This window comes from Barbus barbus, assembly GCF_936440315.1.
Source record: "Barbus barbus genome assembly, chromosome: 2".
Classification (NCBI taxonomy): Eukaryota; Metazoa; Chordata; class Actinopteri; order Cypriniformes; family Cyprinidae; genus Barbus; species Barbus barbus.
This window is the reverse complement of record NC_136730.1, coordinates 16342449-16363646: the sequence shown is the minus strand read 5'-3', so window position 1 is coordinate 16363646 and position 21198 is coordinate 16342449. Positions and strand designations below refer to the sequence as shown.

At 42.2% G+C, this 21198-nt stretch overlaps 1 protein-coding gene across 9 annotated transcripts in view; it reads right to left on the bottom strand.

The window, feature by feature from the left end:
* Window positions 1–9646: 9646 nt before the first annotated feature.
* The window catches only part of LOC306886519 (transcription factor SOX-6-like), a 152483-nt gene continuing 140931 nt past the window's right edge, over window positions 9647–21198 (bottom strand). For 5 of the 9 annotated variants that reach the window (XM_079443689.1, XM_079443690.1, XM_079443686.1 and 2 more), the window contains 3 exons: window positions 15073–15246; window positions 13338–13554; window positions 9647–12361 (listed from right to left, as the gene is read on the bottom strand). In XM_079443689.1, coding sequence (XP_079299815.1) covers window positions 12052–12361; window positions 13338–13554; window positions 15073–15246 — 701 coding nt within the window. In that variant the 3' untranslated portion in view covers window positions 9647–12051. Of the gene's footprint in view, window positions 12362–13337; window positions 13555–15072; window positions 15307–21198 lie in introns of all 9 variants that reach the window. The other 4 variants (XM_079443685.1, XM_079443682.1, XM_079443683.1 and 1 more) reach the window with 1 other exon arrangement.

The window sequence follows — 21198 nt, the reverse complement described above, 5'->3', positions numbered from 1 at the left end:
TGTTAAACATTCAGTTCTATACTGAAAATGATGAGATATGTGGCTATTTTTTTCGGCATTTCATTCATTCATAAATAAATAAATATAGCCTAACCTATACAGAATTTGTCAAAGAAATTAAGGATGCACTAACATTTCTGTTTAATGCTGAAAATAATTTTCACATAATTGTTGATAACTAATAAAATGGTCAATAGTAAAATCCTACATTTTTAGTCTAAATAAATTAAACAGTTAAAGTAAATGGAATGATGGCTCCCGACCTTTTGCTTTCCTGTTTTCCCTTTCTGGTTTCATAAACAATGTGTACATTTGAAATATAATACAGCATCAGGTAAATATAAGCTCATGGTCAACATGTCCAGTTGTTTGTTGCCAAGGAAATATTTGTATAGAAGTCTGACAAATTAGAGAAGAATGTCTGTGTGCAGCACCATATTCCTTACATTTCATGCCATAGCAAAAAAAAAGGAAATGAGCATGTGCTTTTATTTAAAATATCCACCGAAGAAAGTGTGTGTGTTCTTTCCAATTTCTGGATAAAAAAGATACAAAACTGCACCCTTATCCGGAGCTGGAGGACTCCACTTGCAAACTGAAACTGGTGAGTTGTTTTAGTGGAAGCAAGACAAAACTAGTACTTACAAAAAAATCCAGTGAATTTAAAGGAATAAAAGGTAATTTTCTAATGGCAAGTAGTATTCCTTGTTTTAAGCATGAACTTTCATAAAATTCTCTAAAATCAAATTATTATGGTATTTACTTCAAGTAAAAAGTATTTTAAACAAGGTACATTTACTGTAAAACAAAATAAAAATAATTATTTGTAGTGTACATCACGTTGCATGTTTAATGCATTGAATGCTGTTCACTTATGCTTTTGGAAATATATCATTTATGTTATTTTAATTTTTTACCCTCTTACCATTTTAAAGTCTAATAATAATAATAACAATAATTAGTGCTGTCAAATGATTAATCGCGATTAATTACATCCAAAATAAAAGTTTTTGTTTACACATTTTGTGTGTGTATACTGTGCATATTTATTATGATTATATAAATACAAACACATGCATGTATAGTATATTTAAGAAAAATATGTTTATATCCGGGTTCTCAGGTTCACGGGCTGACAGTGTGCGACGCACTGCCTCCTCACTCTTGCCCGCGACCCATCTTGCCATCGGCCAAGAGAGTGCGGTTCGGGGACGCAGTGCCTCCCCGCGCGCCTCTAGACAGTCCCCCCAGTTCTGCGGGGATGAGTCAGAACGCACCACCTTCTGTTCCATCCCGCCTTACTCCCCTTCGCTGCACCACTGCGGGTACATCGGTTGTTCCTTTGGTGCCACTTGCACGGTGTCTGGGGGCATGGCTTGCACTGCCCAGCCTGTCTCGCTGGCTCATTCGCACAATCCGACTCGGCTATGCGATTCAGTTCACCAGGCGACCTCCCAAGTTCAATGGCATTCTCGAGACTTCGGTGGCAGTCCGAGACGCACCTGTCTTGCGTGAGGAGATTGCTGTCCTCCTGGCAAAGGATGCAATCGAGCCGGTCCCTCCAGCCAAGATGAGGCAGGGGTTTTACAGCCCTTACATCATCATGCCCAAAAAAGGCGGTGGCCTTAGACCAATCCTGGATCTGCGAGTCTTGAATCTGGCCCTGCACAAGCTCCCGTTCAAGATGTTGACGCAGAAGCGCATTATCAAGTGCATCCAGTCCCGGGATTGGTTTGTAGTGATCGACCTGAAGGACGATTACTTTAATGTCTCGATCCTTCCTCGACACAGACCGTTCCTATGGTTCGCGTTCGAGGGGCAGGCATGGCACTACAGGGTCCTCCCCTTCGGGCTCTCCCTGTCCCCCCGTGTCTTCACAAAGGTTGCGGAAGGCGCCCTTGCCCCGTTACGGGGCATGGGTGTCAGGATCCTCAACTCGACGATTGGCTCATCCTGGCCCGGTAGTGAGAACAGTTGTGCGGTCACAGGGATCTGGTGCTCCGGCACCTCAGCCAGTTGGGGCTTCAGGTCAACTGGGAAAAGAGCAAGCTCTCCCCTGTGCAGAGAATCTCTTTTCTCGGTGTGGAGTTAGACTCCGTGAGTATGACGGCACGTCTCACGGACAAGCGCCCAATCAGTACTGAACTGCCTGAGTTCCTTCAGAGGCAGGACAGTGGTTCCGCTGAAACGATTTCAGAGGCTCCTGGGCCATATGGCATCCGTAGCCGCAGTCACGCCACTCGGGTTGCTTCATATGAGACCACTTCAGCACTGGTTACACGCGATCTCATCGGATCTCATGACTTCTCACCGGAAAGCGCGATCTCATCTTGAGGTTCCTGAGGGGTGCCAGGAGGCTAAATCCTCCTAGGTCACCCTTGGTGCCCTCCTGGGATCTCTCCATCGTCCTGGCTGGACTTCAGAGGGGTCCTTTTGAGCCGCTGGATTCAGTTGAGCTGAAGTTCCTGTCTGCTAAGACAGCACACCTGACCGCGCTCACTTCCATCAAGAGGGTCGGGACCTCCAAGCATTTTCGGTAAGCGAAGAGTGCCTTGTGTTCGGGCCGGCCTACTCTCACGTTGTCCTGAGACCCCGGCCTGGATACGTGCCTAAGGTTCCCACCACAACCTTCCGCGATCAGGTGGTGAACCTGCAAGCACTGCCCTCGGGGGAGGCAGACCCAGCCTTGGCGTTGCTGTGTCCCGTAAGAGCGCTTCAGAAGCTCTCAGCAGCTCTTTGTCTGCCATGGAGGTCAGCAGAAAGGGAAGGCTGTCTCCAAGCAGAGGTTGGCCCACTGGATAGTGGATGCCATCGTCTTGGCGTACTCGACACGGAGTGTTGCGTCCTGCTATGCGTTGGCGCATGGCGCCTCTTTGGCAGACATCTGTAGAGCTGCGGGCTGGGCGACACCTTCGCAAGATTTTACAGTCTCCTCATTGAGCCAGTTTCTTCCCGTGTGTTGGGTAACAGGTAAGTGGCGGGAAGAGTTGGCCGGTGTCACGCTTGCTGCGCCATTCCCCCTCACCCGGGGATACGAGCGCCTTTTTCCTCCTCCAGTTCAGTTCCCCGGACGGCGAACCCTGGTGGAGTTCCTCCAGCACCCCCGGCAGTCAGACTGGGCAGAGCAGTCTGATGCCAGGCCCAGTACTGGTGTTAGCTTGCCCGGGTCTCTGGTCAGCCCATGGACTGGGCTAGGTGTCCATATGGCTTGATTCCCTTCGGGTAATCCCATATGTGTATTCCTCCACGGTAAGGTTTCCCTCTCGGTAAACCTGTGTCTTCCCTTTGACAGAGTACTCTGTCAGGCTCTGCTGGCAGCCCTCCTCCCTACGCCTAGGTAGGATCTGCCACAGAGTCCAGTCATATGTAGTACTGCCCCAGGCCTGGATCAGTCCATATCAGTGTCTCCACATGTCACCTCCCTACGGGCAGGATGTGGCCTCCGTAGCGCCCTTCTCCGGAAGGCCCGCTTCCCCGTCGTTACTGCCAAGCTGTAACAACAAATAGGAAAGACTTAAAGCTATTTTTCATTGAAGGTTGAAAACCCTTCTGATTTCTGTGGGGAAAGGAACAGCGGCTTGGCCATCTCCAGCAGTGATGTACCCTGCGGGTACCAAGGTCAGCGAATTTGCGCTGGGGCGATGGGAAGGTTGTGACCTTTTGCATGGCATTTGTCTGGCACGCGCTAGCTTGGCAACATCTGCATGCCACAAGGTTGTGATGGGGTTCAGGTTGTGGCGCTTTCCATAGACCCCTAATGTCGTCACGACATAACTGTAGTGCTCTGTAGTGACCGACAGATAGGGAACGTCTCGGTTACGTACATAACCCTCGTTCCCTGATGGAGGGAATGGAGACGTTATGTCCCCATGCCATAATCTTGAATCATCGCTGGTTGCCAGGGACACGTTCTCGGCTCCTCAATGGAAAACCTGATGAGTTGATGCACCTGTCGCCCTTTTATACCCATATGCACGGGGAGTGGCTCAGGTATGCAAAATCCACTAGCCAATTTCATTGGCGTTTTCTCTTAGAGGTGATCGGGGCTCCCAGGTAAATCCCCTAATGTCGTCACGTACGTAACCGAGACATTACTTTTTTCCCCATTTATTGACTGGCAGTGCGCTGTGTGAACATGCTGTTACTGTAGTCCTATACTAAATGTGAATGTGCATTAATTCATCCCACTCGCAAAAAACAGATTTAGTATTCATCAAAATGAATTAAAACAGTGAAATGCAAACTCAGAATATGATGCAAACCTTCAATAATTAAATATGTTTAACAACACATATGTATCTAATCCCATTTTATTAACCAATGTCTTTGATTCTGCTGACCTTTGATGATCCAGTTCAACCATACTAATAAGCAAAAATGACTTTAGATGAACTAACAATTGTGCTTCATTGTTTTTTTATTGCCGCAGAATGTTGAACCTTCTTCTCCTGATCTACTTTACAGACGTGAACTTACTTTTCCTTCAGCCTGAGGTTTATTCATTACACGTAACGCATTACTTTCCATAAAAAGTAGCTAAGTAATGTAATTAGTTACTTTGTTAGGGGGTAACGCAATATTGTAATGCATTACATTTAAAAGTAACTTTCCCCAACACTGTGTAGAAGGTCAAGTGCATTGTATTGTGGGATACAATAATCCATGAAGTAAGTGCTGCTGAACACTGTGCGTTTTTGTCTTATTCCAGAACCAAGCCAGACCTTGATCAGCTAAGCATAATGCCTCAGTTTCGATGAGGTTGTGCATTTAAAAATCACTGGTACGCCTTTCAGCTCAAGGGACCGAGAGACAAAAAAAAAGAAAAACACACACACATATGGCAACATTTCCAGGCAGTGGAATATGACAGAAATGGACAACTCCCTGGTTAGTGCACTAACTACGGCGACTGAACTAGGAAACTGACTGAAACACCTGTAGTATTTTTGCATACTCTGCACTGTCTAGTATGCACAATATATAGCCTATAGCAGCAAGTGTAGTAGGCCTATGCTTTTGTAAACTTAGGCCCAAGTCCCTTTAAGGCAAGTCATTTGACTCATGAAGTAGGCTACATCGACTGTCTAGTTGAAAGATCGAATTCTGTGCCACACAGGGGCGCAGATGGGATTTTTTAACTGGGGGGAACCAAGCTGTCAGCAGTCCTGTTGTCGGGGGCGGGGGGGGGGGGGGGGGGGGGGGCAAAAGCCAACAAGGATAAGTTGTGTGAGACAAAGCAAAATCAACGCTACTCACCTATCAAAAAGAAACAACACAACCTCGGTGTCCAATTCGAGCCCTTCCTGAGTTTCCACCGCTAGAAAGCTGCTCCGATCTATACTCACACAGGTCCTACCTCTTGCCTGATCGTAACCCTTCTTTTTAATATTTTGTTTCTATGATATTTTCCTCTTTTTTTTATCTGCCATCTCTCTCTATCTATAGTTGATCTGCTAATATACGTGCTGACTCCTGTGCACTCAAATAGAGCGCTGTCTTTCTACCAGTACAGGACACGCCCCCTTACTGCTGATTGGCTACACGTGTTTTGGGACTCGGTCAGACACTGCGGTCAAAAGCGTTTTTCAAAAATGGCTTAGTGCATGTGGCCTGGCCGCCACTACTTAGGCTAATGTACATAGCGGAAACCCTCATTTATCCTCTGTATACTGATGTTGCCTTTCGTAGAGAAAGTGAGGGGGACGGATCGGGTCACTATGAATCTGGGGGGGTCATGTCCCCCCCGTCCCTAGTGCCATCTGCGCGCCGTGTGCCACAATTACGTTTTAATGACATTTCAAAGAGGGATAAAATCTGAAATTACATAAAAAAATTGCCTCTCAAGCTGAACTCGTAAAAAAACAAACAAAAACTGTTTTTGAGGCTGACCCAGTGAATGCACCTTCCAGCGTAGGAAAAATAAACCATAGAAAGCTTTCATACCGCCTACATAGCGAGCGTTGCGATTTCTCCCTTTCATATAGCCTATGAGTAGACCACTTTTAACTTTAACATATAACTCATTCAATACTGTTTGTTAAGCAATGTTATATAGGCCTATATGCTTCTGTACAGACCACTATGATTCAACTCTTTTAATGGCCAAATTCACCAAAAGTTTCCGTAACTGGACAATGCGAGACAATTACTACACAACGTCTAACAATCAACTAAACCATATTCAAAACGTATCCATTTGCAATTTCTCATTATGGAAAAAAACAGCCCTTGCTTGTCGTGTTATATGACCGTACCCACCTGCACGCTCTGCTGTTCTCCCGCGTTCACAGGTCCGCGTGCTCCTGAAATGTCGTTTGCGTTGAACCCAAGGGACGTAACAATTGAACTGATCGCATGTCTAAAGAAACAAAATCACCTGACAAATAACTATAAATGTAATTATAAATAAGCTTTTTAGGAGCAATTTCATCAGTGTGCAGTTAACGTGTATGCACAGATTAGTGTGATTCCATTTCAAAGAATGTAAACACTTCTGTGTTCACTTTATACCCTTGAACCTCACTGTTTCAGAAGTAGGCAAGAAAGGAATTTAGAAATATGTGTGTCCAAGGATTTTTATATAAAATATGTATTGATATGACATTTTCTTTTAATTCATCATTTAGCCCAAACTTTTTATCACACAAAATACCTTTATAGGCTACATATTGCACAGCTGTAGGCTAACTGTTCCTCTTTGTGGTGCAATGTTGATAGAGTAGGATGAATTAGTGTGCCATTAAATAGCTCTGGTCATTGGATCTATTATAATAATCAGGTCAACCATGATCATTATTAGCTTTGTTGTCCATCTAAGTAACCTGCTAGTGGAATGTGTGCAAAGAAAAACAAAACAAAAACAAGGCATCTGTTATCAAGGCTGCCACATAATATGTAAATTGTTTGCATGTGTGAAGTTTACTTCTTTGCTTGCTGATACACAAAAGTATGTAAATGTTTGAATTCTCTTAAGTGCATTTCTACTTTAGCTATTACATTTATTATGGCAGTTCATATTACGCTTAAGGCACATTAAGTAAATTCATTAACTACTCACTTTAGCACAACAAACTCCAAATGTCTAATGAATTCCAAATAATTCAATCATTTAAAACATTCTGGTTAAATAATATTATAAATATACCAACAACCAAACACTATTTAAAAAAATACAACACACAACAAATAAAACAAAATGTCTCTTTAATTTGTAAGTGTCAACAGCAGTACAAAAGATGGAGTGATGGTGAGACGATTTTGTCATATGTGTGTGTACTCTATCTTTTATGGAAAAAGAGGAACTCTTGAGGTAAATAAGCAAACAGACAGGAACACCCTCATCTGCCGTCGTACATCAATGAATTGAGAATATACTTTAAAAATGGTGTTACATTACAATATGCCAAATGCTGCTTGTGGGGAGAACAACCTAGATATTTGTACAATCCACTAAGGTGTCTAAATACACCGAAATGTGTCACTCATCTGGTTTACTTTATTTGATATAATAATACTACCATTACAGAGAAGACTGGTCTCTGGACATACAACTGTAGCATTAATTAGTTTACCTCACGTCAATACTGCACATGGAAACCAATGACTTGCTGGTTTACATACTAAAGCCAAGCAAAAAATATTTTTAGTACCTTTTTTTCTTTTTTTTAAACAATAATATCCTTAGCAAATAGCTGTCTTTTGTACTGTATAAAGAAGAATGTGAACACAAATGTGATGGCAACCTTTTTAAGTTCAATTAAAAACTTTACACTGGACTGTACAAGATATTATGATAAACTATTTACATTTTTAGACTTTTTTTTTTCTCCAAAAGCAGCAACAGATACTATTCTATATCTCTAACGCCCAAACAATAATACCTGCCATGGGTCTATGTACCTGCTGAGAAACCGGTCTCTACATACACACAAACACACACACACACACACACACACACACACAAAGACAAAATTAAAGAAAAGTGTTATCAGGCTGCTAGCGGGATTCGAAACAAGAGTGTACCTAGCGACAGAGGAGCCACACACAGTGTTGCTTGAGAGACTACAGAAATCTAAAAGCAAAGTACCATTGACAACAGCATACGTTGTCCCTGACAGCAACATTTTACTCTTCTGAACAGCAGCTAGCATGTAAGTCCAGCATGTCAGTGAATTGTGCTGATTAAATTAACAAAAACTATCCCACAATATACATAATAAATGTCCATACCAAAAAAAAGCATTACAGTAAGATAAGTAGAAACACCCAAGCTTTGTCCTCAGTTATTGTACCTACTTTGCATTAATATGGCAGTGATAGTTATAAAAGAAATGTCATTTAGACTTCCTGTTGACTGGATGGGAAATGGTCTTTTAAACACTATGAAGCAACACAGAGAAAAATACTGTATGAAAACCTCAAATGCACAGAGTGGGTCTGCATTGTGCAGCATAAAAAACTAACAAACTCATAAATATTTGCACATCCCCAATGGATTAAATGCTCAGCGAGAAACTCTTATGTTTTCAGATGAAGCTGTACTGTACGATACGTCACAACTGATGCCCCACAATTACGTTTTCTCTCATTAAAATTTGGCACAAAACCAATTATTATAGAACTTCAGCAAGTACCTCAACATTTAGAAAACAATTTGTCAAATAAAAAAAGAAAAAAAAATTCGTACATGGATTTCAAGATTTGTCCTTTGCTACAGAGTGCACTAACAACATAGCAAATGGCTGGTTAACTCAGCATGGAGTGCGAGGTTCATCACTTAAACACATGGGAGTGAGATGCCCGGGTGTCTCCAATACTACTCAATCAACAGGGATGTGAATTCAGCAACTACATGAAGTACAGTGAATTGTCAGTTTGTGATTTCGTTCTTTTTTCCTAAGTACAACGACCAAAAACATACACACACAAAAAAAGAAGAAAAAAGTAAAATACATAATTTATACTTCAGCAAGTATCCATGAACAAAAATAGAATTCTATTTTCCTATGTTATATTTACAATGAAAAGAAAAAAAATCTGTAATGAGATGGAGGAAAAAAAAAAAAAAAAAGAAACTTTGTTTTGAGCTCCAATCCATTTTGAAATTTCACTGTTTTATTCTTGTTCTCTGATTGTCCATTAATTCTGTTCTACTGACACTTTTAGAGCCAATAATGGCTAATAAATACAATAAAATGTCTATATGCACTAGAGAGCTTCAAATACAATATACAACACAAACATACATGACCATTAAAATGTGCTACTGAAGTCCGGTGTGTCTCAGTTGGCCAGTCACTACGCCAGCCTCTCCGTTGAGTTTACTGCTCTTTCTCCCCTAGGCAGCACTGGAGCTTAAACAAAGTGTTCATTCATCACGTGTCTTTGCATAAATAAACAAAATATGTCAAGAGAAAAATGACTCAAATCTGGCAACTGTGAGGCGCACTCACATGAGTCCAAACAGGTGACTTGTTCATGTAGGTTTTTTTCTTTTTTTTTCCTCGCACAACGGCTTCACATTAGTCAGAATTGATAAAAATACCATTTATATCCAGTGCTTGTAACACTTTTGAATCATTGTCTCCGTGTGAGATTGAAATTGTCTCTTTTTTCTTTTCATTTCTTTTTTTTCTTTTTTTTTTTTAAATCTATACAAGCGCAATCAAGTTTCAGTCCCAACAACAGTCCTTTTGTCTGCTACCAGCCTACAGAACTGGCTTGGCATGGTCAAGGAAATATGTACAAATCACGTACAAATCAACCAATCCACCAGCAAACAGATATAACAGCTTTAAACTATAAATGTTGGCTTGTAAGCAGGGAAGAAAAAAAAAAAAAAAACTGAACGCGGATGTCAAGGGACACCCAGCCAAGTACTGTACCTTATGTAAAAATCACAACAAACTTAAAACCAACAAATTAAAAGGTACGGATACAAGCTTCTAAAGAAGTGCTGAAAACTTCTACAAATTAAGTAAATGCTTTTCAAAGAGGGGCGCTGAGGAGAAAAGTCAATGCTTCAACTGCTGGGAGAAGTAAGCGCTAAATAGCCATCGGTACCTTTTAGACCTTTGGAGGTAATGCAGTGACCAGCAGCCTCGCTGTGACATTTCCTGTCTATTCTAATCTCTGGGTTACTGATGAAACAGACAGGTTCAAGGGCAAAGGCAAAATAGCGGGACTCATGCATTAATAATGCCGTATTTCAGATGATACCGACTCGTCAGTCATTTTAATAATCCCCCACAGCTTGATCTACTTGTTCCATCTGCTCGCTAGCACCTCGTGGCAGCTTCTGGCCGCGGCCTTTCGCGAGCGCTTTGATGGAGAGAGGGCACAATAAACCACATGGGCCCCGTCTCCATTGTTCGCTACCTTTCTCCTGGGCGCGGGCCGATGCCGGGAGCCAGATGGCAGCCCCTTGAGGCAGGGTGTGCGCTGGGCAGAGGTCAGGCGAGTGGAGGTGAATGGCACTCGCACCCTGTAGGAGCCTTCGGTAGGGCCAAAGCCTAAAACAAGAGGCCCTGACCGCTGGCTGCTTCTTGGCTGTCCTTCCGCACGGAAACAACCTGAGATCCATTCTGCTGCCGGAACGAGCGGATAATTTAGTAGAGGCACAGGACTACCTATTTGAATTGTCTTTTTTGTTTTTTTCAAGTGCTCAAAAAAACGATTTCAATTGCCAAAAAAAAAAGGCAGATTTGTCTCTGTGCATTTTCAAATGTATTTAAACGTAAATACAATCAAAGTATCTCAAATCCAAGTAATCCTTTGAAAATTTTGAAAATAAGTGCCATTAATCATTTAGCTAAATTTCTCCTTAACTCTCTGCATAACTGGCCAAAACATCCTGATAAATTGGACGTTCTCTTAAGACTTAACGATGAACACACTGCAGAACGCTCTACTTTAAGACTATTTCCATCAGTTAAGATTGCAATGTCTACAAGACTTAAGCATAAGCGTAAATAAAAGACTTTAAACTTGCTGCCCTGAAAAACGGGGCTAAAGACTTTAGCAGAATGTGCGTGTACATATTGTACAACAGCAATTTGTGATTGTAATACACCAAAGCTGCCTTTCACTGCCTGTCCAATTCTGCAGATTGGATGCCATTTGGCCCCTTGGCATTCTGGCCTGATTACAATCACTGTGATTAAGAACCGAGCGGGTAAGACTGAACTAGACGAGGACGGTGGTCGGGGCGATCACTGCATTGAACCTCCTGGAGAACTATGACATTATTAGTTCCTGAGCGTTTGGACGTGGTTGTCTATGGAGAGGAGAAATAAAAGTGGGCTTTGTAGATAAGATTGCAAGGATTGTCTAAGACTGGTGCAGTCTCTTCCTTAAGACTTTCAAATTTAAGATTTAAGAACAGGAAGCTTATGATATGTTTGGCACATCTGGACTTGTAGTAGTAGTAGTAATAATAATAATAATAACACGAACAACAATAATAATGGGGAGTTTTAGGCTTTCCCTCTATGGTTCAAATATATGGACTTCTTCAGTTTTATCGTATTATGAAATGTCAAATGAAGTGTCGTCTTTTTAATTTTAAATAGTTCTGATTAAAAACATTCACAAGCTGTTGGCTGGTACAGCATACCTGAGTGAGATATAGAACCCCATCGAAAACAGTAATGTACGCTTCAAAAGAAAAAAACAATACATGTATAAATCCATATGAATTTAGGTAAGACTGTGAGTTATGCATTCATATGAAATGTTTCAATCGTCAAGTCCTATTATTTAAAAATGTTGTAGGAAATACCTTAAATTGTCCATGATCAAAACACAAGAAAAAATAATTCAATAAAATAACAATAAAAAAAAAGAGCCAAAATAAAACACAATCAAATTGTTTCACACTCGGAGAAACACTTAAGACCAATAGCTGTTAAATCTGCAGGAGCCACATCTGCATGCTGGCTCCCAAAACGTGTTTCATCAGAAACAAGTTTTTTGTTTTCTTTTTTGTTCTCTTTTTCATCTTCTTCAGTCTTCCCTCTAATAAAAGGATATTCTTCGCTGGCTGTTTTCGCCTCAGTTGGCACTGACCGGCTCCTGTGTGTCATTCTCACTGCTGTAGTCTGATTTGGGCTCGTCCTCAAAGTCCTCGTACATGTCCATCTCGTCCTCTCCGTTCACGGGGTTGTTAGACACCATGGTGCCCGGTTCCATCTTCATGTTGAAGGTGCTCTGGATGACGGGGATGGTGGGCTCGGGGCTGGCCGAGGCACTGGAGCAGTCTGATGTCATGTGAGGGGAGGGCGTAGTGGTCGCCATCGTTATGGCACCAGGGTAGACGACACCTGCGCTGGTGGTGATGGGGATCTGCGTCTGTGGCTGCTGCCTGATACAGAGGTGAAGAAACAGACAGATTTAAGCTCATGAAGTGCCAGGGTGCGCTTTTGCTTTTCGCAAAGCTCAGAGAAGCTTAAGAGCTTTTAAGAGACGAATTACAAGTTTAACGTTTTTCAAGGAAAACAATTACGGTCTCGGGGAATTAGAGAATGGAAAGAATGTACAGAAGCACACAAAATGCCGGCTTGAATGGAACGTGCCCAGCCGGTAGCCCTGTAAAAATTATTCCCAATCAGCGACAACGATTTGGGAACGATTGTGAAAATGACACTCGTTTCTTTCTGGGTGACAAAGCCAATTGGTTGGTCGAGACACAGTCTCCTGATCTTTAACAGGCTGATTGATACTCCAGCGCTCGTATTTCTTGCTGTTGAAGTGGAAACACCTGGAGCAGGCATTTTCTTCACTCACCACACGCAGTAAATTATAGAGTTGAGCTCCAAGCATCTGCCCTGCAGCCCTCTCTACATTCATACTCGACTCTAATATCCTAAAATAATGGCTACGTGAGTCTCGCTGCCCTTTGTTACCGTCTAAATGTGATAAACCACTACTTTCAGGCAGCTGAAAGAAAATACTATTTTGTCAATGGGATTCAACCCAGGGCCATTTAGTGCATTTCCCCTCCTCCGAGAAAAAATAAATTTACCACAGCATATAATCACAAAGGAAGCGTGTAGGCAACAAAAGGCTGCACTCGCTTTGCTTTAAAGCGTATATTAAAATTAAGTGCGATGGCCATATAACGTGACAAATGAGCTAAGTGTTTGAATTACTCCAATCAACCTGATTAAAGGGTCACTGGTTTTACACCAGGAGTTGGCACACGGTATGGAGTCATTACCTGCCTATTGTGAGAGCTCTAAGCTGGCTTTATGAACAGCGTATAGGGGTTTAACAGAGGGCAGGGCATCTTGGATGGCCGCCTGCTATTGTTCGTGCCGTTTTTTCCAACGTGCACCTACCCCACAGTGAAGAACTGCCTCATCTCCTGCCTCCTCGACCTCATCATCTGCTTGTACTCGCCTATGCGCAGCTTCTTGCCGTCGATGATGCAGGTGCGCTTGGGCCGGGGCTTGTACTTGTAGTTGGGATACTTCTCCAGGTGGATCTTGCTGAGCCGTGCCTGCTCCTCATAATACGGTTGTTTCTCCTGGTTCGTCATGGACTTCCAGCGAGATCCTGTTGACCACAGTTGAGAAGTTAGAAGTGAGAAATGATAATTGCGGATTTTTAGTTATCTATTATTTACTTTTGGAGAAAGAATGACTTCTAATCATATTTTATAGCTATATTTTATTTGAAACTTTTTTAGATAAATTAATTACAATTTAATAAAAAAAAATTTTTTTCATGGAGAAAGAATTACTTCTAGTACATTTTGCTATTTTAATTTATTATAAAATCCATTAATTAATTCAATATATTTTAATACAATGAATAAAATAAATAATATTTAAATATATATTTTTTCACATTTAGAGACGAGACGAGCTTAAAAAAACAACGTACACAAAATAACCACATTATCCTGGGGCAAGCACTGCTTTTGTGAATGGAGGGTAAGTGCATTACTGTTACAGTTTCTGCATTAGCGAAAACAACAGGCCAGTAAATATCTCCAGCCTTCAGAAATGTCCAGGCTGACGGGTCTTTTAGTTGCTGTGATCTATTGACTCTCTGGACTGGGGGACAAGACCCATTTAGCCCTGTCATTTTTCATGACAAACACTGCCTACGTGACAGCCACTAAATCCATCTAATTGAGCTGCTCCTGCGGGCATCAAGCCATCAAGTTTAACCGTGCTCGTCTGTTTGAGATGCATTGAATTGTGTGGAATTACTTGCAAAAGAAGATTAGGCAGGTATGGTAATAGCCTGAACATCTTATTCACAGCATACATTTTGCATAGTAGCGTTGTAATGCTGAGATGCTTGTCTATCGATTGCTAAGAGGGCAGAAACTGCCCTGGCGATATTCATTTGCATATTTTGTGCAATTCAAGGTCCGGTGTACTATAATGCTTAAATGTCTAGTCAATCAACATAACACTCAGCCTTTCTTAATGGTCCAACTCAGCTACATTTTAGTCTTGTAAGTCTTGGTTTTGGTCCAAAACAGTGGGCTGTTTCAGTTTGGTAAAAACAGACCCTCCCTTTACCTCAACAGAGGTTCAGTTCATTTCAAAATTCTGAATTAAAACACATTTAATACATGTGCATCAGAAAATGTCATGTGACTTCGCTTTCGAGTCTCAACAAATTTTCTATTGCTATTTTTTGCCAATTTCCTGAAAGCAATGACCTTGTTTTCTTAAATGCAAGGAATAGAAATGCTGCTTATTTTGCAATTGATTTCACAATATTCCACTTTTTTGGGGGCTAATAATTATTCCAGAACTCGGATAGAAACTTAGCTAATGACAAGGATTCCTTGAGTAGTTACTTTGAAGGAAAGTAAAGTAATTTCAATAAGTAGAATGACTGTTTAAACGGCTGTTTTAAAAAGGTCTATTGGGTTAACGTGATCCAAAACAAGTAAAGACATTTTCAACAGTTTCTGAAGCACTCGACAATAGTTCCCTGGATACCAGTTCAATTCATTCTTATGGAGCATGGCATAATCCCAAATGAAAACGGAAAGGCTAACGCAGACGGCCATGGCTGCTGGTCGTGATTGATTTGGGGGCTTCAACTTACCCAAGATTTTGCTGATGTTGGAGTTGTGCATGTCTGGGAAGGCCTGAAGGATTTTGCGACGCTCATCTTTGGCCCAGACCATGAAGGCGTTCATGGGCCGTTTGATGTGAGGTTCGTTGCTGTTCCTTCCCCGGGGTTCCCTGTAGACCCGTGCATCGGTAGTGCTGGCGCCTCCTGTTGGCCAACAATAATACTGATGTGGTTTATCTGCAGAGCCATTCAGTTCCTTACACCCTAGGAACACCAGAGCAAGAAGGAGAGAGCGGGTGCAAACCGTTAATCAACTTAGTAGTGCAGGGCATCCGTCAGCACATCAGAGTGAATGGAGCCAAACCAGAGAAGCTGGGTTTGGGGATGCCGAGAGGCCTGCAGCTGTATCTTATACTCCAGGCTGCCCATCCCAGAACTAGATGGGACAAGCCCATGTTTTGGACTGTAGAACAAGGCGGCATTGTTGGTCAAGGAACTCCTAATGAGTGAAAACTAGCTCAAACCAGACGAGGAGGACCATGACTATAATGCCTTTTAAATATTTTGTCTGGGTCGCAGCGTTTGTACATTCGAACAGCCGTACATTTCTGGATGACTGTCGTAATGTTTCTCCTGCTATGAGTAATAACGGTAATGCTCTGAATAACAAATGTGGCACAAGGGTGTTTGTGTAAGGGAGGTAAAATTAGGAGGAGGATCAGTGCCAATGTCCTTTCAAAACATATATCTCCATGTGACTGCTTTGTATGTGCTAACACATAGAGTGTGACAAAGGGCAGACCTAGTGGTTAAACACGGGATGATTTTAAAAAAATAAAATAGGTATCTGTATTTAAATGATCACAGGTTTCACACACTAGTGTTAGTGAATGCGGCCTGGTGTGAGTGTGACTTGAACAGACTGGAAGGAGTGTAACTCCTCAATCAGGCCATTCACAATCAGCATGTGTGTCCCCCAGTTTCTGTATTTAACTTTACAGCAGAGTGAAAATGATTCTGTTTGCATGAGCATTTGCTTCCTTTTATATGTAAGATGTGAAAGAATTAAATAAAAGCTGTATGAATATTTCAACAAACAAAAACATGTTGATAAACAAGGCTTGAAAAATAAAACAAACAAAAAAAGCCTTTCCATATGCTACGATACATCTTTAATGATCCAAAAACTGGATAAGAAGGCTTGGAATCAGCCATGAATATTTCATCATCCACATGTGATGTGTATTCATTAGGACCCTGAAACTTCAAGTCTTGGCACACGGTACCTGCTTTTGATTTCTATTATCACTGGTGTTGATAAACAAAACTCCAGCTAATTAATGGATCTTGGCACTACACCGCTATTAAAGCACCGGGATACCGAGACTATTCCGAGAGCACCGCGTTGCTCAAAGGAGGAGGAGCTGGAAAATAGGCAATGTCGAAGGGCCACCTTCTCTATGCATACACACACACACACACACACACACACACACACACTCGTGCCCGGAGAGAAAAAGAGACAAAGTCTAAGTTTCAGGCAGCCAGCAGGAGGCTCTATCCTCCAGGCCCTGCTGGGCAGAATGGCTTTGCCCACAGGACCCAAAAGATCCATTTACACATGTCATGTTTAACAATCATAATAATCCAGAAAGGGCTGCTGTTTATCTGGCTGCCCAGCTCCACACAGTCATGGTGCATCAGTCAGGGTGTCTCTGATCTTGCCTCTCCACAACTTTGTAGCACTACAAGCAGCCGCCTCGTCCCAGCCCCTTCCGTCGGGATTATACGGCAACGGCGTTCCCCGCACAGTACATTAATTTCATTTAGCACGCGCTCACCGTGCAGGATAAATTGATTTCACTTTGTTTGGCTTTGACAGCCATGTTTATTGTGCAATGAAATGTAGTGTGGCGTAGGGCTGACAGTATCCATCAACGCTGGGCAATCTGCTGACTGCCGGGGCCAGATGAAGGCATTCATTACCTTGCCAACCCCAGCTCGCTCGCTCGGCTACCTCACCCAGACACGACCGCCACTGTCTGCTCAGGGGGAGGAGGGATGGCCGGCTCTAATTTACGATTCGCCCCGTGCCATTACTTTACCACTGACACTGATTCAGCAATTTATATACTGGCATGCAAGCAGATATAGGCAGAGGTGAGCAGCCTACATGCAGGAAAACAGCAGCTGGACTTTTAAATTGAAGATCGGATTCATTTTTTCTGTTTCGCTGAGAGAGGGCGAGAGGAACTGGGGTTGGTTGTAATAATCATCTCATGCCCTGTTGTTGCTGTAGTGCGTCAGCAGACACAGACTCAGCGCTCTCAGTCATTTGAGCGGACCGCAGGAATGAGAGCCGACTTACAGAGTGCTGGTGCTCTGCGGGACGAGATGAGCGGCGGCCCCTGGCACGGAGCTCCGCTCGCAGACACGGGTGGTCCGTGCCCCCCCCCACCCCACTGCAATCATGATGTGCCTTAATCAAAAGCAGCCAAAGAGTTGGCAGCGAGGTCGGCTCGTGCGACGTCACCTCGCATCTACAACATGCAATTTACAACTCTCTGCTTTTTTTCCTGGCTTGTTGTTGTTTAATAAGAAAGCTTACATGCTTCTGACATTTACAAATTAGCATTAATTGACGTTTTTCCCCCCGTGCGGCTCTTTTAGGAAGCACCTAGTTAGGTGTGTTATTGTGTAAATAAATGCAGATGTTTCAGGATGCCACGGGAGACCCCCTGAGGTGCGTGAGGGTGGGGGGGTGAGACGGCAGGAGGCTTCTAATCGACTTTATTGTGATTTATGAGACCCGGTGCCCAACATGACAGAGCGATACAAGAATCTCTATTTAATTTGTCTCTCCCGGTGAACAGGAGGGAGAGCAGAGGGGGACTGTATGAATTACAGAGAAAGAGAGAGAGCACTCGCGTGGAAGCGTACGAGGGAAAGGGGCCCCGCGGCCCGGCACACCTGCCTGCAGCAGGCCCAGACTCGACGGTACGCGGAACGGAGCCAAAAGGCTGAGCCTCTCAGGCTCTCGCTGCAGCTAGCCTTTTGTTCTGAGGGCACACACAGACTGTCACACAAGAATCCGCTTGGAGAAACAAGCAACAATCACGCAAACATGCCAGGCCCTCTGTGGACGATCCAATAAAGAAAGAGACGCCTTTCTGCAAAGGTATTTAGCGCTGACAATGGCAGTCTCTTCTAACGCGCACAGACAGACATGACACAATGCTCAGCTCTCCCATTCATGTCAGCACTCATATTCCGCTAATTAAACCATTACAACTTACATGTGATTTAAGCCCACCACTTTAACGTGCCAATTGTTGAGTTCCACCCAGCTGGATATTTGGAATTCTACTCTGTGTGTGTGTGTGTGAAAGATATATATGGACAAAAGCGCAACTTGTTAGCGCATGTTTCTTTAAGCTATTGTTTCTCATGCCTCTTGCCCTGGATGTTGTAAGGTCTTGAAGAGGGCCATGCTAAATTCCTTTTCACACTACACCATTTCGATGAAAGGAGTCCTGGGTTCACGTGCAGACTATAGAGACAGAAAAACTGGATAAAGAACCAGCAATGGGAATGCTGGGAAAACAGATATACACAAGACACACACGAGTGTGATACAACTATAGGTTTTGATCTATGGATTTCAAACTCAGAAAAATAATAATAATAATAAAATAAAAAGGTAATATTAATCCTTGCAACTGTAAGTTTATATCTTAAAATTGGTAGTTTATTTGTCTTGACTTTATATTATACTATATGACTTTATATCTGACAGTGTGTCTTTTTTCTATGGCCTATTTAATTTTAATTTTTTTACTAAAAGTGTAAAGGTTAGAGGTTTTTCAGATAAAATTTTTACTCTGTGGCAGAAATGGGCTTGCATATTTACCACCGTTCCAGGATGGACAGTAATATTTATTTAATTATATTTATTCAGCAAGGACACACTGAACTGGTCAAAAGTGACAGTAAAGACATGTATGATGTTACAGAAGATTTCTCTTTGAAATAAATGCTGTTATTTTGAACTTTCTATTAATTAAAAAATCCTGAAAAAAACTTGAAAGCATATTAGAATAATTTCTGAAGAATCGTGTGATACTGAAGACTGGAATAATGGCTGCTGAAAGCTTTGATTTGCCATTACAAGAATAAATTACATTTTAAAATGCATTAAAATAGAAAACAGTTATTTAAACTTGTAACAGTAGTTCTCAATATTACTGTTTTTCTGTAATTTTGATCAAATAAATGCATTTTTTTTCCCGGATGTGCTATTGTTCCAATTAATTAGACTGTAATGTTCAATGGAGTCTGTGGATTGATTAATTATTCTCACCTGATGTTTGTCGTTTACTATAGAATCATTGAGAAACAAAGAATTGTCACACTGATGAAGGCAGACAGCTGAAACGTTGTCTTTTTTAACTCAAATAAAAGATTTTAGAGTGCAGACCAACCTTTGAGAGGTTGGTAAATGGAGAGCGCAATGAAGTGCATTGATCAAATAAATGCAGCCTTGATGGCCATACAAGACTACTTTAATAATATAAAATATAAAAATCTTATAGAGTAGTGTAGATCCTTGCATTAGATTCTTGTGTTCGTATTATGACATAACATGGTGCTGTTTATCATACTCCTTTACAAAATGATCATCCAACACACAAAAATGTCTGATTGAGCTTTTGGTTCCTTTGCTTTGACTGCAGTGAACCTCAGATTGCTAGTCTATAATAATTCAGCAATAACCTTGCCACAATTTAACCATATGCATAAATATTACAGCATTAACATAGCTCAGAGATTACAAAGTCAAGCCAACAATCATTTTGGCAGGCATTGTCTCAAAAGCGTGCTGATATTACTTCGACTTCCTGCCCCTGGAATCTCTCAACACACCCTTTGTTCTGCTAAGACCCCCGTCTGACAGAGATAGTTTAAACACACGCACGACCCGACCCGTTCGGCAAACAAAACTCATACGCTGACATATGTGAATGAACAAAGGGGCCATACTAAAGCCTTTTGTGGTATAAGTTAATGTTTTTCATCTGAGCTTAAAAAGACCTAATGACTTTGCGGTGAGCTGATGCATGTGGCTCGTGGCTTTTTGTAAAATGAAGGAAATTCTATCTATTTCCATACCCCGCCGTTATTTTCCAACGACCTCTCTCTCGTTAGAACTTTGGCAGCTGTTAATTTGGTTGCTGCATGCTTTGCAAATATTAGTTCAAGCAACCTAAAGCTTTCTGCGAGTTACAGCAGTGACAGAGAGCTGTTTTACACCCCAAGCCTTTTCCAATATAACGTGTCTTTTCAGCAGGCAGGACCTCCGTACAAGGAAGCATGCGGCTGTTACGGACCCATTCAGTAATTTTCCTCTGCTCTCCGTGGCAGTTACTGTATGAGTCTGTTTGCCCTGTTAAAGGGTCAAGGAATTTAATTCTCAAATGGTAGTTTACTACTTAGCTGATAAATCATTTAAAGTGCATTACAAAAGAGCTAGCTTATACTGATGAAGCCCCAAAACTTCTGAACAGAACAGTGTAATAAAACAAAGACTAGTGACAAATAAACAGGACGAAGGGTTGCCTTTTTTGAGTGCAGGTATCATACATACGGTGCATACATTCCTCAAATGTTCAGGCAGAGGAATGGAATTTGTTTGACTTGGTCTATTGAAAAAGGCTCTAAACACAAAAACACACAAGTAAACACTCCATGTTTTCCAATGGGTAAACACATTCTGCTAGTAAAAGAGATTTATTTAATGTGGGGCGTATCATCATAAAATACCATTCTCATCCTTCATCTCGATGTGCTTGCGGGAAGATGGAGATGGCTCCGAGCGCTCACAGTGGCGCCTGTCCACTGGGATGAGAAACCTCTGTGGCCTTCTATTACTGTCTGTTCTGGGAGTAAACTGAAGGCACGCTCTCCATTCCTTCACCTCCACTTAGGACTTTAAAGGAAGTCTGCATCACTTGGGCGACTGGGTGCCCTCAACCCTGCCCCTGTCTGCTCCGGAGCCCACAGAAGTTGGGTTCCCAGCATGCTGGAGGACCCAAGGATCCAGCTTTCTCACTGATCTAAGAGGGGTGGGACAGGCTTCTTGGCGGGAATCTGCTCTGG